Below are 27,174 nucleotides of genomic sequence, written 5' to 3'. Positions count from 1 at the left end.
AGGGATGGGGCATGAACCCCATCTCTGGGCAGCCTTTTCCAATGCCTTTTAAGGAAAAAAGACTTTTTCCTTATATCCAACATAAATCTACCCTCTCTTTAAGCTTGAAGCCATTTCCCTTTGTTCTATCACCACAGACCCTGCTAAAGAGTCTGTCCCCTTCCTCCTTTAGAGACTGAAAAGCCCCTGTCAGCTCACTTCAGAGCCTTCTCATCTCCAGGCTGAACAGTCCCAGCTCTTTCAGCCTGTCCTTGTCCATCCCTTGGATCATCTTATTCATTTTCAGTTCTCCCTTTGAACTGTCAGAGACTGGCCACAAAGGTGAGACATAACTGCTCAGGGAGTGGAGATGGAGATATCAGAGATGGAGATATCTGAGATGAAGAGCAAAGACTCCTTGCTCTGTGACAATCTTTGTCCTGTCCAGCTGTATAAGGTCTAACAGATAGCAGTTGGGAAGGAGAGGACATTTCATCAGCTCCGTTTAGGTGACCTATCCTCTTGCCAAAACTTAGATGTCTCTGCTAGTGACCCTTGAAATGGCTTCTGCTGTCTTTCTGTTGTCTTGTAAACTCTTCTTCTCTTCAAATATTGGGATAATAGAATCCCTCAGGCTTGGGTTTGGAGGGACCTTAGAGACCATTTAATCCCAACCCACTGCCATGGTAGCACTGCCACCTATCAGCTCAAGCTGCCCAGGTCCTCATCCAAACTGACCTTGAACACCTCCAGGGATGGAGCACCCACAGCTTCTCTGAGCAGCCCATGCCAGTGGGGGGGAAAAAAAAAAAGAAGTGCTCGAGGTGAGGGCTGTAGCAGTGCAGAGCAAAGAAGGAAAAGCTCTACTCTGCTTAATGCTGCCCAAGTTACACTTTGCCCTTCTGGCTGCCAAGACACGCTGTTGACACAGGTTCTGTTTATTGTTGACAAAAACCTCAGATGCATTTTCTTGTCAACCCGGATTATCTGGGGGAAGATGAAGTAGAGAGTGCCAGCACTTCCCTGCAGCTTCTGGAGAAATCCAGTGGGCAGGCATGAAGAAGGGACAGTGGGGAGCTGCCAAGGTGAGCCTGACACCATCTTAGCCACTGGAAAATCTTTTCTTTCTTTAGTGTAGAAATCAAACTAGAACTATCCTGGGAGAAAGTTAATGATTAGTCTTAAAACATGAAATTACACGAGGTGACCAAATTGTCCCTTTGTGGCTAAAAGGTTATGAAACATCTGGAAATCTATACCTGTGCTATAGAGTTGCCTGTGTAACAGTGTATGACACCTGACAGTGCAAATGCTTTGTATCTTCTGAAATTGTAGGGAATGGTACCCAGCAGGCAAGATGAACACAAGTCTGAGGTGGTGATCAGATCCTGGTTAGGAGGACACCTAGCTGGATTGTTGAGAGTGCAAGATAAAGTCAGACATGGATTTTATGTTAGTGGCTGAATGAATCCATAAATTGGTGTTTACTTATACCAGAAATGCACTACTAATAACTCTGTTGGATCCCAAAATGTTGAGTGTTTTCAAGCAGCTCTGAAAACAATACTGGCACAGAGTCCTTTCATGCCTGGGACTTTCAGTGCTGTGGAACAAGGCCAAGGGCTATTTCTACATTTATTGTCTGTAATTTAGCAAGATGCTGAACACCTGCAACATCTGTTTGAGTCAGTTACGAGTCCTAAGCACATGCATAAACTGAGCATTAGGTGCTTAGATACATGGTTAAATAAGTAAGTCTAGTTATTAAAGTAATTGCTCGCTCAAGCAGTCCTTAAAAAGGAGTATAAGCAAAACAATATGTTGTCTGAGCAAATGAGAATTTCCTTCCTTGATTACTACCAGAGATCAACATAAACTCACTTCTAATCTCTTGGTTGTCTTCTCTAGCTCTTTAGCAATGTGTAAGATTCATCACATTAGCACAAATACATATTATTATTCCAGGATTAATTAAATCCACTGAACTGACCTGCTCTTAGCAGTTACAGAAAATCAGTGCAGAACGTGGGGCTAGCCAGGACCAGGAGATGTGGGCTTTCAAAGATGTCCCTACATCCTAGAATTGTCTTCCTAAAAATTGGTTTTGGACATAGCTTTTTGTTTTGACATTCACATCAGCTGTCTTCTTAGCTGACATATTGATTGGAGGGAGTCAGTCTTTCTGGTCTGCTAAAACATCACAGCATTAGAAAAAAAAAAAAAAGGAAAGCTTTTGTCTTCTTGGCAACTCAACGTGAAAGCTTTCCAGAATATTGCTTTGCATAGCACGAAAATGGCTTTGAGCCAATGACTAATTATATTAAAAGGCTGTGCTTTTAAATTATTTATATGCCATAGTGTTTACCCTAGTATTATTAAAACCACCGCATATACTTCTACAAATAAGATTTTGCTTCAGATGAATGTGACAGTCCCTCCGTGGGTGATATACTGTACCAGGAGTTTCTACTTTAATGTAACAAATATCTTTATATGCATTAACAGATGCACTACTTGTGAAGCACTGCTGCAGAAGGGGATGCAGATGAAAATAATTTACCTCTGGTCCATTTAGACACAGATTACGCAACAATAATAAATGTAGGAGCAAGCTGCAAAGCGTTGTTTGAAATGAGGATTTATCAAACTGAAGGTTTAATACTGCTTTGGATCCAGATAGTGCTAACCAGGACCTTCTTTTGTTTGTACAGCAATTGCTGAGCATCCAGGAAGAATTAAATAACAAAAAATCAGAGCTGGAGCAAGCCAAGGAAGAGCAAACGCATACACAAGCAATGCTTAAAGTACTGCAGGAACAGGTGAGTGCTTCTGGTGGGAGAAAAATACTGTTTTAGGCATGCTAAGGGGATGGAGGAGTCATGGCTTTGCTTCCAAAATCCATAGGTGCCTGACCACTGACTGTGCTGTAAGCAAGACATGACCTTATGTCATGTCCACGTGTCTGCTCTGATTAGCATTTGTGAAAGCAGCCAGAGCTGACACGGAGTTTAAGGGAACAGAGTGAAAATGGACCCTTATTTTATGCCATCCAGTAGTGAATTTACATCTTGAATAGCATTTCCACTTACTTTGTTCAACATAGATGTCAGTGAAGTGTATTTTCACTCCAATAAAAAATGGAGAGTTAAATATGCCTGAAAAGCTCTTTCAACACTAGTATTAAAGACAGAGAGCTTGTCATCTCCTGTGTCACTCATGCAGATATTGTGAACTTATCCTAATGGCATTAAAAATAGTAGTTCACCAATGCACTTGAAAAGCAAATAGCTGTAAATCTAGTTCTTTTTCTTAGCTTTCTTTCATACTGCGGTGCTCTGTGCCACTGAGAAGTCTGTTAATACTGTTATTGTATAAGCAAGGTAAGATGGGCAGTTTCACAGCAGAAGGAAAATCTGGAGCTGGATTTGTAAAACTGGAGATGAAGCAGTGCAGGCACTGTGTGCAGGCACGATTTGCACAAAATGAATGTGTTGTATATAAACCACACAGCACGGACACACTGAAATCACAGATCCCCACCTGTGCCTGCATAGGAACAGTCTCTGCTGTGAGATGTATTTTTGTCCTTTCTACGTGAGCTTAAAGCTAAAATATTTTGTGACTTGGTCATTATATGCAGTTTAAACACAGTGGGTTCTGAACTGCCTTGATGGCAGAGATTCAGCAGGTTCTCATGAGTAAGAGTTTTCACCATGTATGTGTGCATATGTCAAACATTTAAACATTTAATCTACATATCAGGACAAGTAAATTATGTGTATTTGTGTATTTAATGCTCATTATGAAAGCTCTGACATTGTTTCACACCTAACAATTTTCTTTGAATACATCTTACGAGCAATATATTCTGTAAACTAATAATTTACATTCTGGAAAAATATTAAAGCTTTTATTTTCAGATACACATTCTAAGCACTTATTGTTACAAAGATAACCTTCTAAATGAGAACTGATGCAGGTCTGCTAGAAAAAGCCCTGGGGAAGAATGGATTGGGTAACAACAGCATCTTTACAAACACTACTAGAATCTACTAGATCTCTTGAGCTAATTGCATCTCATTTACATTCCTACATGGCATTTGAGGTACAGCATTATAAAATGCTCCCCAAAATAATAACAAAATTGAATGGCGTTATTTTATCTTGGTAGCAATTAAATTCTGCTGAAACATTCAGGAATATCTTATAATCTGAAGCTCCAGTAGGGACCGTAGGGACCACCAGGGCAGGCTTTTAAATCTCTGCAGACTCCTACTAATTGCGAATCAAATGTGCGCTCATGCTAGGCAGACAGACGAAACAGTTGCTGGAAAAAAGGCACAATGGATCTACATTTCTCTTGAGCATTAGCTGAAATATGCCTAGGGCTAAGGCTGTAAGTAGCCAGAATTCCTAAAGAGAGCTGCACAGCCAGTGTGCTTCTCCAACAACCCTGAATCATTTCCAAAATTTTCCAGAATGGCAAGAGCCCTAGCAGTAATGACCCCCACTTGCCAAGGCCCACAGCTTTCCTTTACAAGTACCACAGCTCATCTGTGTGTTCTTCCAACAATGAGTGTTAAAAATCATATGGCAGGATCAAGTTAACATGAACGTTTCTTTAAAAAACACACAGTGCTCTGCTCCTGCCTCGATTGCATTAATCTTTATTCATGATATGTTTGCTAACATCTATGTTTTCATCTCAGACATCCTGCTGACAAACATCCTGTTTGCTTGTGCACCAGGCTGCATGACTGTAGCAAAAGGCTACAAGTGTCCTTTGTACCACTTTCTTCCCTCTCTTTCAGGACTGGTTTAGTGGCTCACACCGCCTTGCATCATGAGGTATACAACAGGTCATGGTCATTTACCTTAATTGTCAGATTAGCAACTGTGAGAAGGGACTGATCCATGGCTAGCTTTAGCTGTTGCTACCAGATAGCAAAAAGATGATAGGAGTAACATTGCAATCATACCATGGTGGTAGTTGCCCAAGGCTGCTGTGTCAGACACCTAATCAAAACATAACAATGTCCATATTCACCTGGATTTTAAGTCCCACTGCCATTCAATGTCACAACTGTATCATCAGCAGTTAAATTCATTCCTAATTCTTTGGAAAAAAAACAGATGGACACAAAGAGGAAAGATCTGTTGACTGATTCCCATTTTCCCCCTTCCCCAAGTACCTACTTTGAATTAGGCTGGAAAAAATACATCACTTTTCAAATGGTGCTGACAGCTTCCTCTAAGAGTACAAACCTCCATGGTTCACAGGCTCAGGAGAGCTGTAGTGTCTTCTCAATCACAGGATGAATGATTATATATTCACTGTGGCTCAAGACATGAGCTAGGACCCTCCTTAAATCTCTCAGGAATGACTTTTCCAATCACCCATGTAATCCCGGATTTCCCCACAAAAGCCAGTTCAGGAGGAAAAACTGTTGTGGACCAGGTCATAAATTTGAAATTGGCAGCATTTCCTCGATTCTTCTTGCCAGTGGTTAAATAAAAGAGACGTACTTCACTTCACTTCCTTTTCCATCATACCCAGGAGCCATGTCAGTTATTTATATGCATCCTCATGAAGGAAAAATACAGTCAGTAGCATTTTTTGGCATCTTAAACAGCTCAATATATATCATTCAAAAGTAATCATTAGCAAAACACTATTTAGCTGGTGGCAACTTGCAAATGTTGTAAAGTTTAAACTAATAGGGACAAGAATGGGAAATGAAATCATTTGTTATTCCTGAGAGCCAATTCTGCACACTTTTTATGCCTTGAAACTACTTTCTAATCTTATTATTTAAAAAATAATGACCCAGTCTTATTATTTTTCTTTCTTCTTCTTCTTTTTTTTTTTTGGCCAACCTATCAAGCCTTAAGTATGTGGGTTTCAAAATGGTTTGAGCAAAATCTCATTAGAATTATATGCTCCATCTGTTTTTCTCATTGGAAGCTTTATAAAACACTCCTTCAAATAAATCAAAGATAACTGTGTGAAATACTCAAGTAATGTGCTTGTTTTGTTCTGTTTTGTGTTTTTTTTGTTGTTGTTGTTTGTTTGTTTTGTTTACTCTTTGCAGTTAAAAAGCGCCAAGGAATTAGCAGAAATCAATGGGCATGATGAATCTCAGGCAAATGTAGGTACAGCTATATATGTATAGATTTAGAGATGTATATGCATGCTTATGGTCTCACATTTTTCTGTTTATGTCTTAAGCCTGATAGAATGGCTGAGTGATTTGCACATCATGTTTGAAGTGGCTGTTTTTTCCTGAAGCCACAGGTTCAAATCCCAGCAAACTTCATTTCGAGGTAGATAAATTGAGTTCCATGCAATTGACTTTGTGGGATTTATTTGAATGAGACTTTAACAACCAATGTCCTAGTTGTTATGTGTAGGTGTTAAAGATACCATGGAAACGACTGCAGAAGGGCTTCACCTTACTCTCCTGTCCAGGATTACTCAACCAACAGAGTTATGCTGTTTGTCTCTGTGGCTGGCACCTCGCAGCTGAGCAAGTTTGGCCGTATTTCAGTTCTGAGTGAGGCCATTCATGTACATGTATAATTTGAAAACAGCTAATTTGCACAAAAATGGCTGTAGTAATTCATTGAGTCATTATTTTGTCCAAAATTATTAAAGGACTTGCTAAGGTCGTGGTTTTTAAAACCGACTGCCAAAAAAAACAAACACGCTCTTATTGTTCCCTTAATGACTGTTGTCAAAACAGCAATTTGTATAAGGGGAGAGGAAATAAAGGAAAACTTTTCCTGCTATATTCGTAATCCAAACCATGCAGCTCTGGGTTTTGTCATAAACGAAAAAATTAAAACTGATTATACATGATATCTTCAACCCAGTCACAAGAACAGGTCTGAACACTTAATATATTTTAGCATCTATTTTAGTCAATATTTTCTCTAATGGCACAGCCAGGAAAGCAGTTTTCTTTTCAATCTGAATGGAACTCTCAATTTTTTGAGCTGCTTTGTGATAAGGGAATGTCGTGCTTCTTTTCTAATCCATCCCCAAATCTCATTCCTTGCGGCCTGTTTCCGCAGTGAAGCCAATAGAGCCTCACAGCTCTCAGCATTTGCACAGGAGACATTCAATATTGTCTGATAGCTCCAACAAATCTGCAGCCGCAGTCTGTCTGCACAGCGTCTCGTTGTCCCTTGGAAAGACTCTGTTTGCAAACCCAAATAAAGACATTAATCCGCTGATGATCTTGAAATGCTCACATTTGCTTCCTAAAAACTTTTATCTGTACAAACAGCTGCTTTTAAATTTCCTAAGGGAATCTAGAAACTTTCCAAAGGAACTTGAACCCCTCTTCAAAAATGTGCATGAAGCAGTGTTTCACCAGACTGAAATGTTTTAAGGGAAAATTTCCAAGGCACTTCAACTTTTATCCTTCTGATCCACATAAAGCAGAATCACAGAATCATCGAGGTTGGAAAAGACCTCCAGGATCATCCAGTGCAACCATCCACCTACTATCAATATTTCCCCACTAAACCATGTCCCTCAGTACAGAAGAGCATGGAAGATATATTTTTATATAATATATAGGTTTAAATAACATTAAAATAAGATATTTCTGTTCTGTAAAGAGAGGGTTTCAGTAGATTCATTCCTGGAATTTAAAACAAAATATTGCAGAATCTTTGGTTAATGGTATATTGTTCAAAATTTAATATTCTGTTCTAGTTTTTAATTGTAGGAGTTGTGCCTGAGTTTTGCTCTGTTTTCTGCTCCTCTTTTCTGTCATCTCTTCCCATGATGACCACACAGCAATATTAGATTCTTCAGAAAAGAAGTCAATACCTAAATTAATGCTGAAGAGGTAAATTAGATGAGTACAATTACTAGGTCACAATTACAGCCAAGTAATCAGCAATGATGCCACTAAGAGATCCAAGATGGCACAGCAGCACAGATAGAAATGGAGAGCTAAAGGAACATAATGGATGTTAAAGCATTTGTGACATTAGTGAACTTTGTAAACCAGAAGTTGAGGCACTTATGAAACAAGTGTCCTTTATATTGAATGTGTAGAGCACGGGTTTTGTGCCTTGCAGGTTGTCTCTCTGCATCTACTCTCAGCAGACGTCCTGGCTCTCGCCTTTGGCCAGTGTGTCGATCTGGGATGATCAAAGAGAAAAAGGCCTGGTGGCTCCTGCTTGGCTGTTAGTGAATTGTGATGCATATAATGGGATTAGGATATATTTGTTACAGTTGACAGGTTGAATTCAGCAAATTAAATACCTTTACATGAAGAGAAATGGTGGTAGGTGTTGGTAAGGAAAAATGACAGTGTATGTCGATACACAGAACACAATCTAATCTTCACACTGTGGCATATTTAGGTTTCTCTGCAGAAAGCCAAGCTCCTAAAAAGGAGAATAAGAAACTCAAGACGTTGCATGCACATAAAAAAATTCCCATTATAATGTTAAAAGTTTATCGCCTCCAGTCCTGTGGCTTTCTGCTGATGGCACTGGTCTGCATTATATTTTACATTAAAAATATATTGGTTTTTAGGGTAAAATCTGAAAATATCTTTCCTAGGAAAAACAGATACAGATGAAAAATGTATACTTATACCAAAGGGGGCATTTTTTTAATGTTTCAGTTATGTCAGATCATCCTGAAATAAAAGTGAGGAGCTGGATTCTTTGGGAAACATAACAGTATGCCTCCTGAAATGTGCCCCATACGTAAAACATGCAGAACTTTACTTTTTTTTGCCCTCGCTTTAGTCAGGAGAATTAAGCACAGCTAATTCAGAAGCTGGAGCAATGGCAATGTTACCCTTCTTGCCATGACAGTTCACAAAGCACAAAGCTGGGGGGACAGGAAACAGAAATGAGTGCTTTGCAGGTATGGCAGTTATTTCTAGAAAGCACAGCCATCTCAACAGGGTCTGTAAACAATTACAAGGATGTTTCACATGTGACTTACCAGTCGTATGTGGTACTATTTGTTCTGGCTGTTGTCCCTTCCTAACTACAGCCTATGGTCTGTAAGAAAGGCCAGGTGCCAGGCTCAGGTGGTTCTTGGAGCAAAAGAACTTACGGCTGATAGAGTCCTTAGCACCCAGCACTGCCAGAGGGGCAGTCACAGAGCATTCATTTCCTCCAGCCCTGCAGACAGGAAAAGATTGCTTCTTGCTTCTAATCTGTACTTTTAATTTCCTCCTCGTTGCTGCATATAATGCTGTTTAATTCACATCTCTGTCTTAACTGAAAATAATGGCCAACATACAATTATAATTTCAGATGCAATCCTCTTCCAGGATATGTGCTCTTGGGACCTGATTAGTCCCAATGTGAAGAAAAAAAAAAGTCCTGCACAGGATGTGTGCTTGAGAAGAGAGCATTTTGCAACCTGAAAATATTCATCTCATGTTTTGTGTTTCATGTAAATGTCATTTTATTCTTCCACTGTTTCTGTGATTTCATTGTCTTTCTACAGAGGATCTTTTGTTAAGGGCAGTGCTGTACTTTAACTGAAGACCTCCTTTTTATTCACTTGCTGTGTTCAGCATAACATGCAAATACAGTTACACAGCCTTGGTGAATATATCAGGAAAGTTTGACCTCCATGGTATCTTTCTATTCATAGTAGTGAACAAGAGGTTTTGAACGTGAAACTTAACTTAGATCTGGATGATTTTTTTTTCCAGAATTTGTCTTCCTCCCTTGACAGCTAAATGTCTTTTCTTAGATGGAGAATAACTCCTGTGAATATCTTCCACCCCTTGTAAAAGTACAACAAAATGGCAGTCAAGAGTACCAGCCCTTCACGTTCAAACCAAAGCAAGGGATGGGTCATGGTCATAAGAAGCATTCTGAATGCTTGGATTTAAATTGCATGGTAAAATCCTGACTCTCTTGTAGTCAATATTTAAATACCTCTCAAATTCAATAAGCCAGGATTTCACCAGAAGACTTCTAGGATCATAACTTCATTATAAGCAGGTTATAATACAATATATATGTTGTTTTATACAAGGGCAAAGGTGATCTCGCCACAAGTTTTTTAACAGATTTTTTTTTTCCATTTTGAGTTTCATTGCTTGAACAAAGTAATGACTTTGGCCTCATTCATCTGTGACCTTCTAGTTAGCATCTCCAGAAAGTTGGATGCAATATTTTGTGGGTTTGTCTCCAGACATGGAATCAATAATATTAAGTAAGGATGCATTTTTCGATTTGAATGCTTGAAGCTATTACTGGAGCGTTTCTCAAGTTCAACCAAGCATCTTACATTTGATGTTGATTCTTCCTTTAATTTTTTCTCCCTGTATCTGCTTTTCAAGCAATTACCAGACAATCCTTATCTCTGAGGAGGAGTATACCCAGGGTGAAATGTTTCTACCATTTTACTAAATTGCTCACTTTATGCTACAGTGGAAGTGATGTTATTTTTAACTACAGCCTAGTCTTCTTTTTTCACACTTAGTGGGTTAATCACTGATGATCTTCACCAAAGATACAAGATACCTCTTAAATAAGGCTCAAATCTGTGGCCAGCTGGGCCAAGATCTAGAAAGTTAATTCCCCTCAGTTTTGGGTGAAGTCTGTTAATTCCACCGAACTTCTCAGAGTTCATGTGCTCACCAGGCAGACCTTTAATGGAAATACCCAAGATACATGCTGTGAGCATCCCATGTCAGTATATATGTTAGTACACATCTGCCATAGGATGGGATGCTGTTTGTGTGTCTGCCTCACACTGAGTGTGATGAAAAGAGACCTCGAACACAGGCAGAGGAGAGGCAGCTAGAGGAGAGCAAGGCATGCTTGAATTGTCCCAATGGCTCAGGACTATGGGACAACAGCTGGTCACCTTTGTTGATGAAAATTCCAAGAAAGTGGTGGCTGATGTTTTTGCTTCATTTCTTAGTGGGTGCCACAGTTATCTCCTGGACAGCCCTCTCTTCGGAAGGCTTATCTTCACAGAAAACACAAACTTGAGATTAAAAATGTTCTCTATAGCACTAATATAAAAGCAATTTGGTACTAAAATTATAGGCCAGGAAACTTTAGTGCAGGGTTTGCATGTGGCAGGAAATTGTGTGCACTTGTTTTCTACCCAAGCTTCCCAAGCAACTGCTTGGGGTTTGTATGCTGTGCACCTCAGTCCCAGCAAGCTGAGGTGGGTCAGCAAGTAGCTGCTTTGGCTCTGCTGGGACTCTCTGTCCTTGTGGTCTTGTGGTCAGCAATTCTGCAGCGCACAGGAATGAGTGGGCACTGCAAAATGTGCAGTGATGACAGCTGAGTGCATTAAAGGAGAGTGGGAAGAGGGTCCTGGCAGCCTTTCCGTGCCTAGAAACATGGGGGCTTCATTCTCTGCTTGAAGCTGTGGCTCTGCCCTCTCCAGCCTCTCTGTTGTAACTGCTCCCTTTGCAAGGGGACTGCACTCAGTCAACTAATTCATTTAACGAATGCAGTTAATTGTCTGAAGAGAGCAATCAAGAGTAACTGTGCTGCTCTGGGATGAGAATAACCCCCTGAGGAGAGGGAGATTTGATTTCTCATTATGGGTATGCGATGTTGTTAGATGATGTAAGGACTCGGTGTCCTGAATGCAGAGAGACCCCAGCTGTCCCCAGGCATTAGAGACCTCAATTATTGCCTGTATTCCTATTCTTCTGTCATGATGGGGCTAGGACAACAGGGTGAGGAATGGCTGTCTCTTGTCCTTGCCCACTTTTTTTCTATTCCAGGCGTTTATTTGTAGCCCTTCCATCACTCATTTCCTCTCATTTCCTTCAATTTAAGGCATGTAGATTATGATAAATTCAAGCAGCTAGGACCATTTGCAGATCAGCAGCTTTTCTACTTACCACAGGAATGAGGAATGACCACCTAGTTAATTCAATACCATGAGGGTTGAAAAATAACAGGACTGTGTTATCCTCAGCCCTCAGAAGTTCTCGCACACTGATCAAGGCTTCCCAAATTTACCCTTCGCTGCCCCAGCCCTGATTTGGTGTGTTAGAAAATGGCAATTAAGTTTAATTAGAACAGTGCAGATCTCTCTGCTGACTGAATAACTGTCTCTGCACTTTCAGGTATTATCCAACACTATGGGGAAGCAAAATGCTACAGTAGATCGAAGAGCATTCAGACACAGAATCATCGAATCATAGAATGGTTTGGATTGGAAGAGACCTTTAAGATCATTTAGTTCCAAGCCCCTGCTATAGGCAGGGACACCTCCCTCCAGACCAGGTTGCTCAAAGCCCCATCCAGCCTGGCCTTGAATGTTTCCAGGCAGGGGGCATCCACAGCCTCTCTGGGCAACCTGTTCCAGTGTTTCACCACCCTCACGTAAAAAATTTCTTCCTAGTATCTAGTCTAAATCTATCTTCAAATGCATGGTTTGAGCTGCTTGAAGCTGGGCTTTCACAAATAACCCCTTTATTAATATGTAGCAAGAAATCACTGTCCCTAGCTGGAAGTGTCAGAGCAGCAAGTCCCTTTCTTTTGGAGCAAACACCCATCATCTGAGGGAGGAAAAAAGAGAACTCTGAAACACAATGATAAAACCCATTCAGCCACCCACTCAGCAAATCAAAAAAGTTTTTTGACTTCATATTTTACATGAGCTCCACAGGGAGACAGTTCTTCAATGCCCAGAGCTGCCTGACATTTTAATAATATCTGATCATTATGTACAGTCTTTCATCCCAAAGCATTTCTCCCTAGTATTTATACAGGCATCATCCCATCATTTCTAGTGAGTAAATGAATAATGTTCTGCCTTACGCATATGCAGCTGTGCACTTAACCCATGCTGCACACAAGATAGATTGGCTTGTTATCACAGAACTTGGGCTCCCCCACAACCACTCTAAGGATGAGGATGATGCGCCCCCTCTCTGCTTCAGCCACAAGGTGGAAGCTAGTGATGAGTTGTGTACCCCAAGGTCTATCTTGTCTCCCTCATCTCTGCCCTTGTGAAGCTCCATCTAGAGTACTGCATCCAAGTCCCAGCATAAGAAGGATTTGGAGCTGTTGGAGTGGGTCAGGAGGAGGCCACAAAGGTGATCAGAGGCCTGGGTCACCTCTTCTATGAAGATAGGCTAAGGGAGTTGAGCTTATTCAGCCTGCAGAAGAGAAAGCTCCAGTGAAACCTTATTGCAGCCCTCCAATACTTGAAGCAGGAGGGAGACCAACATTTTTTGTGGTCTGACAGTGATAGAAAGAGGGGGAATGGTTTCAACTTAAAAAAAAAAAAAAAGAGAGAGAGAGAGAAGAGAGGGAGATATTTGGATTATCTATTAGGAGGAAATTCTTTCCTCAGAGAGTGGTGAGGCACTGGCACAAGTTTTCCAGAGGAGCTGTGGACGCCCCATTCCTGGAGGCCAGGTTGGATGGTTCCTGGGCAGCTTGTTCTAGTGAGTGGTAGCCCTGCCCACAGCAGAGGGGATGGAACTGGATTGTCTTTAAGGTCCCTTCCAACCCAAGCCGTTCTGTGATTCTGTCACGCTATCATTTACAAACGGAGATTCCTATGAATATGGGTGTTGCCCTGTTGCCCTGTGTTTTAAGATATCTAAAATTACTGTCTTTCAAATCCAGACCGTGGTGAAAGTCTGTTCACTCTAATAAATCATGTGCATTGTTTTGGTTTTCCCCCAGTTATTTTCTTTTATTTCCTTTTATTTCAACAAAAACATTCTCTAAATGATTCACCATCCTGGAAGGAAAGTGAATTGCCTATTTATTTTCCTTTTTAGTTTGTTTTTCTTTCTTCTTTGTTTTTCTCTGTATTAATTTTAATTTAGTAGCGATTGCTGGAATGATATCTGTTTTAAAGAACTTTTGAACAGAACTTCTCAGTCTCAAGTAAATACAAAGCATCCTCCCTTACAAAGCTGTCAGTGGTGCTGGTGGGTAGGTAATGCTTTCATTCAGCCAACCACTGGTTTGCTCCAATTCCCTATTGCAAAGTGTGCACAATTACAATTACCTTTTCCCTTGCAAAACAACCACCTTCACACTGCATGAAACATCTGTGTTAAGTCATCAGGAACCTACACATAAATCCAACTTTAGAAAATGAAGCAACCTGATCATGCTTTTAGAAATAGGCATGAAGTAAGTTTCATATTAGTCATCCATATTTTGCATATGTACATTCCTATAAAATAGATATGCTCAAATACAATGAGGACAATATGAAGACATAGTTTCTGTGAAAAAAAAAGCATTTTCGCATTATTGCTACTTGCCTAAACTCAGCAGGTGAAAGTTATAATAGTAAAAGCTTTGTAATGAAAAAGTTAAAAGCATCTCTCTGGCAAATGGGTTGGAAAAATAGGATGTCAAGAGCACCATAATACAATTAATCTTCACTCCTGAAAACATTTCTATCATCTAGGATAAATCAGACAAACTAATCTTAGATGCACAGTGCTGTGTTTCAAATGCTTCGTTTGCAAGGTCTTAAGTTCGCTGTTCTAGTTTTTCTTCATTGTTGCTCCTATGATTTTAACACCAGATAACATTTCAAACCAATTGTCAACAGTATTACTGCCAGTGTACTCTTAAATTTACTGTCGTGGTACAATTTTCTTTATTAACATATTTTAAAAGTAAATTTCCACATTAGTGTACTTTAAAGGTAATTACAGTTTGCTGTGGCTGACAAATGCAGCACTGGTTTATTACGTAGCTCAAAATAAGTTATGAAGTCTTGATCTGAGTGAATAGATGACACCTGGTCTCTATCATTTCTAATGATATACGAGTCACAAGCACAAACTGTTACCATATTCACCAGCAGTGTAGCATATGGCAAATACATACTTCTGCATCACTAGTTAGACAGCAGTAGGATAAGGATCCCCTGAGACCCTGTGTGGAGAATAAAAAAATGAAAAACAAGAAGTTGCCAGCCTAGAGTGATGGGTTTTAATCCAGCTATGGCTAGGGGGGTAGCTTGCAAATTAGTGAGGAAACAGGTTGGGCTAATAAGAAAATGGATCAGGATGGCAAGATTAATAGGTCCCTTCGTGAGGGTAACACGGGACAGATGGAGATCCACTTCAGATTCCCATTTAGAAACATACAAGGGACACAAAGAGGAGATGGAGCACCGTGTGCTGACACAGAACTGTTGTATCGTTGGGATAACTGGGACATGTGGGGCAGCACATTCATCTGGGGTTCGGTGATGGATGGGAAAACAAGGCAAGATGGAGCAAGATAGCTTGGGAGTTGTTCTTCTGGGAGGAGGTTAGGAGCTCCTATCTTGCAATATGGATTTACCAGGAGTAAATCATTCTTGACCAACCTGATTGCCTCTCTGTTGAAATGGCTCTTTGACTGAAGGGATTGCAGTCCCCCCTGACTTTTGAAGGGTTTTGGAACAAAGCATCCTACAGCATCTATATGTCCAATGTGGGATGTCTCACAGGGTGGACTCCAAGATAAAGGTCACAGCTAGGTTGCTAGCATCACTAGCACAGATGGCTAGGATCAAGGTTAACCTCTTTGCCAATCACAGTGAGATATCGAATCCTCTTTGGGGACTCCTGCACAGGACAGTCAATGAACAACCAGAGCAAGCTCATCAAAGGCCATCATGACAGACAGGGGCTGGAGCACTGAGCTTGTGAGGAGAGCACAAGGGAACAGGTCTGGTTCTTGCCTGGAGATTATCTGTGATTATCTGAGTCATGATCACTGCCTGTGATTATACTCCCACATTTCTACACTCCTACATTTTTGCATTTGTAAAGAAATCTGATTTAAGTTAAATAAGATTTTTCATTGTAGTTGAGCTCAAGGTGAGTTGAATAATTTTGTATTCACCATGGATCAGAGCACATACAAGACAGCACTGATTCTTGACTGACAAGCATATTAAGCTGTCAGAAGTTGTCCTGTACCTCATACTTTCATATGCCCATATATTTAAGGGCTTGACTTGATGAGCATCAAACCTAATGCAAGACTTCCATTCACTTGATTGGAAATCGAATTAGTTTCCATTCTGGTTAAAACAGCAAGATAAAATTGTCTGATGTAGGTCAGGCATATGTTTAATAAAAGACCAGTGAAGTAAACACAACTTTGCCAGACTTTAGGAGAACTGCAGGTAAATGAAAGTAAAATTGCTAGCTCTTTGTGTCACAGGTTAGTTTCTACTCCTCTTTGCAGTGGAAACCTGCACACCCATCAATAAGTAGAATCTGGACAATCCGTTCTGAAATCTCAGCTTGTGTTCTGTGGACTCAGAGGAGGCAAACTTGCCTTTCAAGAGCTTAAAGACTGCAGATTCAGTACCATGTGTGTGGGTTTTTCTTCTATCAAAACCATAAAATTGCATTTCGTTTTGAAGCTTATAGCATCTCTCTGCCTTGCTGTTAATAGCTTGCAAGATTTTTGCTTGTGTATCAGACATACAACTTTTTCTCCTACTTGGAAATCCTCTGGCTGATGAGAAATTGTTGTGTATCCCATACATTCAGTGTGTGTCTGCTGTGTCCAGCATATAGTAATCCTTCCTTCTGCCACTGCTCTAAACACGGATAACTTGCTTTGTACAAACTTCAGCATGACCTATAAACTCATCCAGATTTTTTAATATGTCCTTCAGAAGGCTAATATTAGTCTTACCTCCCTACTACAAAAATCTATGGAACTCCATATACTGCAACAAAGGAAATTAGGTCTTTGAATACAATCTGCAGTCATCATTCCCCCTGGGATTAATGGCAATCATCAAACAGCTGGATTACCCAGTATCTCAGCTCTTGGGATATTTACATCCTGATCACATGCCAGGTGTCTTCAATGTCACATTCATTAAATTGTATATGCTGCCTTTCAAACAGAGTCTTGAACAATAGGTGAAGTAGATGTGCACTTTTGCAGGAGTGGCTTCCAGGTGGACCAGCTGTCCTGCTCAGCCCTTCAGCAGTGTTTATGCAGAATGGCAAGTCTACTCTTCCCTCCATTTGTAGAGATCCTGCCTGGCAGATGTTCTGTGGTTCACAGATGGCTAAAAAGAACTATTTTTGCTAAGGATAGAACCCCACTACATCTCCTGCTCTTCAGGACTTCTGTATCTTCCTCTGGTGGTGTAGCTCTCTCAGGAATACCTCTCTCATTCACTTACGTCTATGCACAGTTTCCAGCTGCACTGGGGTGAACTGTGGTGGACAGTAAGACTAATATGACTGAACCTAGATTAAGCCTTCTGCCTACTGTATTTAGTTCTTGCAAGGTGATTTCACTTCTAATACACGTTAGCTTTGCACATGCTCGGCTGTGTTCTTCTTTGATGCAGTAACTGGCAGATGATAGCAAAATATTCCTTTTGTAATGAAACCTGCTGAAGGAGACTGCTTAGGGCCTCAGAAAATACCATTTGCTAAATGAAAGATGGTCTGCAGGAAAGAAAGGAAATGCTGTAATGTAGTATATATATTAAGTAATTTTCCTCAGGCACCTGGTGATCAGTAGATTTTTCTCATGTCAGAGCGGTGACCTGGCTGTTTTTTCCCAGTTAGTTACTGCCTCATTCACCTTTGTATACTCCTTAAAGTTATATTTCTGTGGGTTGGTGTAAGTAGTGCCTCTAACAGATGTGCAAATTAACTGTGTGAGGATAAGTTGTGGAGGCTTCTTGGGTACTAGATTTGTACCTGCAGTGTGTAGTCAGATATTTTAAGGTTTTCACTTGTACTATAATTACTCTCATTTCTGGATGAATTACATACTAATTTTTTTGGACTCAATTATGTCAATCTCTCTTAATTTGCTATTAATTCCTAGCAGTACTGCTATTGCATCCTTTGTCTGGCTATGTACACCCTGGATTTTTTTTCATGGCTTGGGAAAGCTTACTTGGGGAGCTGAATACATCAGAATTGTCTAATTTATCATCTGAGGCAGGCAGTTTTGGATGGCAGAAAACTTCCCTTTCCAAACCTTCAAGAACCTGCAACCTTTTTCTAAAGCCACTGTTTTGCTGACTAGCTGTTTTTGCCATTCAGTGTTACCACAGACTCCCCGGTAACCCATTTTTTACTCCTTTATCCTCCACACCAACATACAGTTAAGGAGGACTTGATGTGACTTCCTTTAGCATCTGTTTACAGTGTCCTATAAATCATACAGAATGTTCTGCACAGGCTCAAATCTAGAAATTAAATGAGAATCCATCTGTTCACTGCTCCCAATGGGAATATAGTTTCTTCCTCCGTCTCTCTTTTTGACAAAACTTCTAATCCCATCTGAAACTGCTGTGTGTTGTATTTGGGGCCTGTTATATCAAATACATATCTCTCTCCTCTCTCATTCCCCTCTCAGGAGTTGTTATTTTTAGACTGCTTTTCTGTCGCTGAAGGAGTCAAAAGTTATATCTTAACCTGTATGAGCACTGGTGGCATATGTTGCACTGCTCTTCTGCTCCAGCTTCAGGAAATCTGCCATCCAGCTCTGCTCTTCTCATCTGTAACCCCCTTCTCATTGCTGCTCTTACAGAGAAATTCATAGGAATGCTTTTCTTAGTTCTGATTCTTGCCTGGACTTTCTGTCACTGCTTTCAGATGCCATGGCCAGCAGTAGATGTTTGCATTAGCCTTTGGCTATGGCAAGGAGAGGAATCAGTAGTGCTGGGCAACTGAGGGTATATTCCTGTTGCTGTAATGTTTCCTGTACACTGCAGTACTACAGGAGCGTTGGTGTCAAGGTGATGGAGCTGCCAGAGCACTCAGAAACACCATTATGTTAAGAAGATATCATTGCAACTCTTTATCTACTGCCTCTCTCCTACTTCTTGGTGCCTAATTTTGTACTACAAAGATTGTAGCCAATGAACAAAAATAAAACAGGCATCTCTGAGGTCCAGTTTATTTTAACTTAAGTGAATAACCAAAATATGTGACAAAAAAACCTTCTAATTTATTTTCTGTTGACTAAAAAACACTATAGGTGCACCACCTTACATGCATACACTACACATAAGTATCTGGTCACAAAACATTGCCCACTATAGCTGCTGCAAACCAAAGCTGAGAATGAATCTCACATCTCGTTCATCGTGTGGGCAGAGGTCTAACGGAGTCCCTTGCTGCCAGGGGCTAAGGATACACATTCAGTCATTCAAATCCACATACAGTTTTGTAGCTGGTGCATGGCAGCGTGTTCCACTTCACAGCACGAGGGAATATTTGAACCCATGACGCACCCCAGCCACCAGGCACTGCGTTTTGAGAAGCTGCTCCTTGGTGCCAGCCTATAAAGAGCACAGTGCACGTCACTGTGTGCGTGTGCTTAGTGGGTTTTTTTCAGAATGAGGAAATGCTGACTCTTTTCACCGCTCTCACATCTTGTGAAGCTTTTTCTCATCTATAAATAGGCACATTGGACACATTTGAAGCTTTTTTTAATTATTATTGTCTGTGGATTATTCACACCTCCAGAAATGCCCTAGAGCCACACAGCCCAGTGTCTCTCTTTTATTGCCAAAATAATTGCTCTCTAATAATTTTGGAGCAAGGTACCACCCAAATGCATGTTTTAGATGGGCCACATCATTAAACCAAGTAGTAGATATTAGACTGTGTGCTAGTAGGAATAGTGGAAATCTGATTGGCTGCCTAGTCCTAACAGCACCCCCTAACTCCCTCAGCCAGAACAAGAGCCTGTTCTTTCCCAGTCCCTCCCCAGATCATCTGCAGCTTCATGCTCTTTGCTTCTGAGGTTTTGCAAGGAACTACTAAGCATTTCACACAGCAGATGCAGCAGTGTGAGTCACTGCCTCACCCAGGAACACGTTACTGTACATCCGTCACTTTATGGAAACAGCCCATGTATATGCTTGAATACTGTGCAATGCACTTTAGGACCACTTGCATGCCTTTGAAATAGGGATAATTTGCTTACTTCACATATGCCCAAGAGGAGAGCAATCTGCATTGCACATCTGCCTGGGTACCTCTGATGGAACATCTAGCATGTGATAGCTTGGCTTAGATTTGGATGGTTCAGGCCACCTGATTGAAGAAAACGGAGCTCAAAACAGGAGTCTTGACCAGTTTGGCCTTAAGGCTGGCTCTCCCTCAGTCCTCAAAACAAGGAGGTTGCATACAGACTGCCTATTAGGAATGGTCCTCTAAGTATGCCTGGGGATTGCTTGGAACATGGGCCAACACCATGTTGGATATTGGCTGGAGAGTGTAACAGTGTAGTTGGTTATGCTCGAGTAGCTGGAAACATTTCTGGTGACTGTTGAATTTACTCTTATAGCTGTAGCTGAATGCTTCCATCTATGTTCCCTAGAGGAGGTCTTTGTTTACAGCTTTAATAGCTAGAAAATGTGATTTTTCTGACCATCTCCACACTTTATGGCACATCTTTCAAGCTGTTCTAATGAAGAAGCACTGGCAACACAGTTATTACTTACTTCATAAGCAAAATTTGTCTCTTGGGCAGTTCTTGGCTTAAAGGTACTTCAAAAAGTGTCTTAATATTCTGCAAACAAATCAATTATTTATAATTGTCTTGTCTTTAGATGTGAATTTAAGTAATTACCTTTATTTAATACAAATTTGAAAAGAAGCAGAGAAGTTTAATTGAAGTATATATAGTTTTCATGACCACCTGTTTTGTTTTTTTAAACTTTATAGGAAATCAATGTATTGACAGTAGCATTGGTCAACCAAGAAAGAGAAAAAACTTCTGAGAAACGAAGTCCAGGTCTAAAATCAGAGAAAGAGGCACTACTAATAGGTATGATAATCCAAATAATTTTTTTGAGAACAAACTGTCTTCTGGCAAATTTTTGTTTTGCACATGTGTTTGCATGCATCTTTGCATTAATAAATGAGAAAAGAAAACTACGTTCTATTTGGATTCAGATTGGCTTTTAGTAAAATACTGCAAGAGAAATTTTCCTTTCTGAAAAAAATAAAAAATAATAATAAAAAGGTGGTTTGTATTTAGAACTGCAGGATGAACATGTCAGGATTTCCTTTCCATCAAGATTTAGCAAGCAAGAATTGTATAACTTATTATCTGATTGTTGGAAGAAATTGTGAAGAACGGGATGGAAATATTAGCAAAGTTCCAAGCGAAAAAGTGTGTGCTGGTTGTACTAAGCAAACCAGATTTATGCTTTTGACATTAGGTGAGGGAATTAGAGACATGAATATTTATAAAGAATACCACAAGGACTGCCACATTCTCCACCGACAACAGAATCATTGAAATAAACTCTGTAAGAATACCGAAAAATTCAAGCTCAGAGGTGGTGGGCAAGGTTGCTAGTAGCTGACACAGAGACACACAGGAATACGATTGCCCATGCTGCCCTTGGAGGGAATGCACCCCGCTGACATCAGAGTGTGGTTTGCATTTGGTTCCAGTGGGCAGGTTTTCATGGCATCTAATGGCCATGGTCCCAAGTGCTCCCTAAGGCATGCTTGCCATTTACCCTAATACTAAAAGACTAGGTTTCATTTAATTGGTTGGGTCCTTTCATAAAATCAGCAGTATCCTGGTAGGGGGCAGTTTCACAACCAACGTAATTTGTTTAAATGCAATTTATTCACTGGGAAAGTCGCTGCTTTCTTGCTAGAACATGGAATCAGACTGGCTGGACCGAAGAGGTCATTTAAAAGTGAAAAAATGCATTTAAATGTTTAAAGGGCTTAGCACACTACAGCAGACTTGCAGTGAGATATGAAGCAGTGTGATATACTAAAGTATATAAATTAAATTTCATTTGGTTATTATAGCTTTTGGATCTTTGAATTGTTATGAGTGACATTTGACCTGCTCACGGCTAACTTCCAGAAGAAAGCTAGCATGGATGGGATTTTAAGAATAGAATAGAGAGCTTTTCTTTTCCAAGTCACTCATTACTTGACCATGACAAGGGGAGAAGTTCCCCAAAGTGGGTATCATCCGCTCTCTGGTGACATGCCCTGATAAATATGTAGTCTCAGTCCAGTTCTCAGTCATCATAAATTCCCACAGTTTGCCCACTGTCATATTCAGGCATCACAGGGGTAGAATGCACCATGCCTCCACCTACTTACTGTGATCATCTCTGTTTTCACAACAGTGACTATTGTCTTAGAGGAAAAGAATATAAAAGGAAAACAAAACTACTGAAATGTTACTGTGGAACTTCACTCAGCAACTACAAGATATTTACAAGTGACTTTGCATTGCATGAAAAAACTGTTTGGACATTCTGTGCTGAAAAGTCCTGGGCACACATACAAAAAATACAATGCCACTGGTAAAACAGTGATTTGAATACAAATCGGATTTCCAGTCAGTCTACCCAACTGGTTAGTCTTGACTTTTTGCCTCAAGGGCTCGTGTGTGTGTGCATATGGACACATACAGTGCAAGGAATGCAATTGCCTCTGGCATGAGCCATTGTATAAAATTAAATACGCACCTTTCTCTTTGCATGATCAGAAGTTTGTAGGTGTATTGGAAAAATAAGGGAAGGAAAAAGTTGTTCTTTGCAAAGCTAGTCTAAAATGAGTTAAATATGACTTATCTTTTTCAACCATGGCCAGAAAATCAAAATCTGAAATCCAATATTATCCTAATTCATTCAGCACCAAGAAAGCAGTGTGGCCTGCAGTACACAAGATACAGTGACCCATTTTTGTCATTTGTAAGCATTTTTAATCCTGGTGTTTATGCTTTAAATGTAAGGAACTTCCCCTACGGTGGTTCAGCTAAGAAACCCATCCAAACAGAGCTGAAAGTATTTGCTCTGATTCTTACAGTTCAACTCTCCCCAAACTGTAAGTAACATACATGCCATTCTGTATTTTCACTGCTGGTTTAGAAGAGGAGAAATTGGATCGTGCTTTTAATAGCAATCCTGCTACCCCAAATCATGTTTTCTATGGTCATTATTATGCCATCACTTGATTTTCGCTGCAGAAGAATTTTCTATGCTTGGATCCTGACTCATCCCAAAGCACTTTTATTCCCACTCCTTTTACAACAATCCTGTAAGCAACAACTGACAGAACTGGTTCTCTTTTAAGAGAAAATAAATGAGTAAATATGTCATAAAAGATCTGTGTTTTCTTCAGTAGCAGTTAGGGGTAATATGGATTAAACACATTTCATAACCAGCATCAGTATAATTACTAGAAAAATTTGAGGGAGTGCAGTTTGTGGCACAATTATATGAAACGTTTTCACAACAGAACATCCAGTGAAGGGGAAAAAAGCAATAATTTTACCATTACAATATCCACAATTTTACATTGGTAAATCAAGCATAAAATTGGCAGTTGAAATGCTTCCAGCAAGTCTTTGTTTAGAAATTCCTTTATTCATCAGTATATTATCTTGGTCACTTACTTGCTAACTGCTGTCATTCCTGAAGATGAGCTATTGTGTTTACTGTGTTATTATGACTGTATTAAAAATGTGCTTTTTTCTTATGCTTATTGGGTTGTGTAAGAAAAATAAGAACTGTAATTCGTACTGAAGAACCTGCAAGAACAGACTATTCAGATAGATTTTGCTTATTTTAACGTTACACGGTCTGAGGTGATTTCAATGCTTTATGTGCATTTGCTTTTAACACAGGTATCATCTCCACATTTCTTCACGTCCACCCTTTTGGAGCTAATATAGAATATCTTTGGTCTTATATGCAGCAGCTGGACTCCAGGGTAAAAAAAAAAAAAATAATAATCTAAATCTGTTTTCTCTATAGAAATACTGTATTTTTTGTTACTGCAGGTTAAAACTCTTTGTGCGTTTCCATTAGAAAGATAATAGGATACGGGGCTTGGGGGTTTGCAGTCTTTATTCATTCACAAATTACAATGCACACACAAACTTGTGTTGAGGTCCTTTGCCTTCCTCTGGTTAGTTATTCTTTGTGGCAAAGAAGAGCAAAGTTTTAAATGGCAAAGACTAGCAGCTGGTTTCATGATGAATACAGGTGAGGAGAAAGAAAACACAGTAAGAGGTAGGTGTATCTATGGCTACAATGTAGAGAATTTTAGGTGATTCCTTTTTCTTCTAACAATTGTTAGTCTTGCATCACACCTAATGTGAACTTTCATTAACAAATAAGTGGACCATGAAGCTTATCCTTTGTCTAATGAGGAAGCACAGAGGGCCTCTTAAGGGAACTGGCTGACCCTGTTGCTAAATTCAGAGAGCCAACACAAGAGCAAGGCCAACACACCATAGCATGAAAAATATTTCTTAATGCATCAGTTCCTACAGTTCATAGCCAATGGATACCTGTGGACAAGATACTTTGACTTTTAAACATTTACTCTATGATAAGATGAATCAAGCCCCGGAAATATCTATTCCTCTCCACTGAAAATTAAGCAAGTCAAGAATGAGGAGCTGAGCTGTGAAATGTCCACCTTTGATCAGGTGCGTGCTACTTTCAGCACTGAACAATGGCTCTGCAAGATTGTAGACTGCAGGAGATACTGGGCAAATGCAGATGTCACCTTCTGATGAGCCACAGCTCTGATCCACATCTGGCAATACATCTCCTGAACATGGGTACGATGGTGCTTGCCTAGATTTGCTTGCAACGTTGGGTGAGGATAAAGCCACGATGTGCACTTGGGCTCAGAATGCGAGCAACATTCCTTGTGTGGTGCTGTTAGATGTACCTCCGGTGATCCTAGTAATGTTCCTGAAGACTTCTTCCAGCCATACAATTCACAAACAGGATCACCGTCCAGCTGCTTTGATGGGCTGCTTCATGCCTCTGAAAGATCCTTCTCCGATTTCTATGAAGTAAAGGAGATGCTCTAAAAGCAGATCTTTTAAGAGCAGAGAAGATCTTGAGCTAGAAACCCAATTGAAATCAGAGAGCTTGCCCAGAGAAGAAGGATGATGTTTTAGGCATTATATTTGTACCAGGACAGCTCAGATTTTGAAGTGCTTTAATGTCCACTGTTGCCCACAAAAACAAGGGAGTAAGGGAAGCTCTTTGGCTGCCTCTCCCTTCACTGTTGCAGACTTCTTTGTTCACATGTATATGCTCTTGTCCTTGAGTTTCTACTCATGTGAGTAGCCTATTGGCTTCTGTGAGTCTGCCAAGATCAGCCTTTAATTTGCAGATTCAATGGATGAGGCATTGCCTCCATCCCTCTGAGATGCCAAATTACCAGCCCATGCAGCTACCACTCAGCATACCTCCTGCATAATAAACACAAGCTGCAGAATTTGACCTCACTGGTTTACTTTGGAAGCAACTGCTTGTAGCAACAAATTACTTTTTAATAGCGCAATCCTGAGATGCAATCTCTGAGATTAATTTCAATTACTTTCCATGGTTAGCCTGTCATCTCTCACCTGAACAGGAATGATAAGGTCAGCATACCCATGTGGGCTGAGGGCTCTGTACAGAGCTCAGATACATTACCCAAAGGTAACCAGCTATTCATTACTGCCATGAGAGTACGTAAAAGATGGACCTGATTACTCTGGGGCTCTAGACTGACTCCAACACAGATTTTTCAGCACCACCTTAACAAATCATTTAATCTTTCTGTCTCAGTAACCTCTTCAGGAAAAAATAAAAGGTGATAGGTACTTTCTCATTTCCTTTGGGAGTAATGAGGTGGAATTATTGTACTTTATGATTGTACATTGGTTTTAAAATCAAACTTTCCACCATAGAAGTGTCCTACTAGTATGAATAAGCAGAAGTGCCATCATTGCCAGAGAAGCCTATCAAATTGTGGAGATACTTGTGGATGGCAAGCAGAACCTATGTATTTCTTTACTGTTCCTTGCATGGTCATTGCTTTCCAAGAAGTAGCTGCAAGACAGAATAATTCATTTTTCCACGAACATTCATTCCTTGACTTCTCTACTGGTTATACCAGAAAGGTTGTATTTTTGCAAGTGTTTTCTGCAGTGGGAGGACATTTCAGATAAAGACTGTGACCATTTATTAAGCTTTCAAGACAACAGAAGCATCCTGAGCTATGCTGATTCAGGAACTTCACTGCTTGTTTATCTGGGGCTGCTGACCTGACTGGCAGAGGATGACTCCATGAGTAGTCAGCTCTAAATAACGAAAAGAAGCTGACTGAAAATAAAGTCTCTCTGTGTTAGGCTTTTTAGAAGAGGAAAACTGATGGAGTTAAGTGGAGAATTCAAGAGTTCTGAGGATGAGAAGGAAGAAGAAAGTCCTATTGGCTTTCTCCTCCTCATAAGTGTACCTGCAAGTGTCATTCTTTGCACAGCACTATGTGATAGCAGCCCCAAAACAACAGTTCTCATTCTTTTGCAATGAAACTCCACTTTAAGAAAGTAGGATCATTCCTGCAAGAAATCTTCATTTCTTTTGGAGTCTAGAAAGTCATGTCAGACTAAGACTGAATATAATAATGATTGGCTTTGCTTTCACTTGCCTTTAATTTTTTTATTTACTTACTTATTTATCTATCTGCATATCTATCTATCTGTCTGTTTTTATTTTTGATTTATTTCATTTTTCTAGTATACAGGGCAGTCTTCTTACTTTAATTTTTACCTCTCTGTCTTTCCCAGATCTCTGCGAATGAGATAGAAATGCTTTTAATGAGACTGCCACGCATGTTTAAACAAGAATTCACTGGTGTAGGAGCAACACTGGAAAAGAGGTGGAAGTTCTGTGCCTTTGAAGGAATTAAAACTGTCTGACTGTGACTAGTAATGAAGCTATGCAGAAGAAGAATTCCTAGAGCATGGCAGGGTTATAAAGTATTAAAGCAAGAAATTTGGGTTTTGGCACATAGTAGTATGTTTTCAAAGTTATCCAAGCCTAATTTTAGTTACATTCGTGACGTTCTCTTGTGAGTGGAAATGTAGTTGTGCACCAATTCCTAAAATAAAATAAAATAATTAAAAAAAAAAACAAAAACTTTCAAAATGTGACAGATCTGTTTCCTATGAAAACTGAAGAAAGATACCGCAGTCATAATGATTTCCAAATACTACATGTCCTACATCTAAGAAAAGCTCATTGAGCAAGCAGTTAAGGAGAAAGATTCCCCAGCTGTGGTCACTAGGCCTCAGAGATGTATATGTAATATGTAGTAGAACTCATTAAGTTTCGTTATTGAAAGTTCTTTCTGTTTAGTAAGAGAATTAAGTAATTTTACAGTGAGGAAAAGCATACCAAAAGAAAACTTGAAG

General features: G+C 40.0%; 1 protein-coding gene across 13 annotated transcripts in view; it reads left to right on the top strand.

Moving 5' to 3' along the window:
- The window catches only part of ENOX1 (ecto-NOX disulfide-thiol exchanger 1), a 366,745-nt gene extending 339,846 nt beyond the window's left edge, over positions 1–26,899 (top strand). For 12 of the 13 annotated variants that reach the window (XM_048968963.1, XM_048925786.1, XM_048925608.1 and 9 more), the window contains 5 exons: positions 2,691–2,798; positions 6,072–6,128; positions 20,652–20,754; positions 23,596–23,681; positions 26,548–26,899. In XM_048968963.1, the coding sequence (XP_048824920.1) occupies positions 2,691–2,798; positions 6,072–6,128; positions 20,652–20,754; positions 23,596–23,681; positions 26,548–26,679 (486 nt within the window). In that variant the 3' untranslated portion in view covers positions 26,680–26,899. The remainder of the gene's footprint in view (positions 1–2,690; positions 2,799–6,071; positions 6,129–20,651; positions 20,755–23,595; positions 23,682–26,547) is intronic. The other variant, XM_048926238.1, reaches the window with a different exon arrangement.
- Positions 26,900–27,174: the final 275 nt, after the last annotated feature.

Source organism: Lagopus muta, chromosome 1 (assembly GCF_023343835.1).
Source record: "Lagopus muta isolate bLagMut1 chromosome 1, bLagMut1 primary, whole genome shotgun sequence".
Taxonomy (NCBI): Eukaryota; Metazoa; Chordata; class Aves; order Galliformes; family Phasianidae; genus Lagopus; species Lagopus muta.
This window is presented reverse-complemented; position numbering and strand designations above follow the sequence as displayed.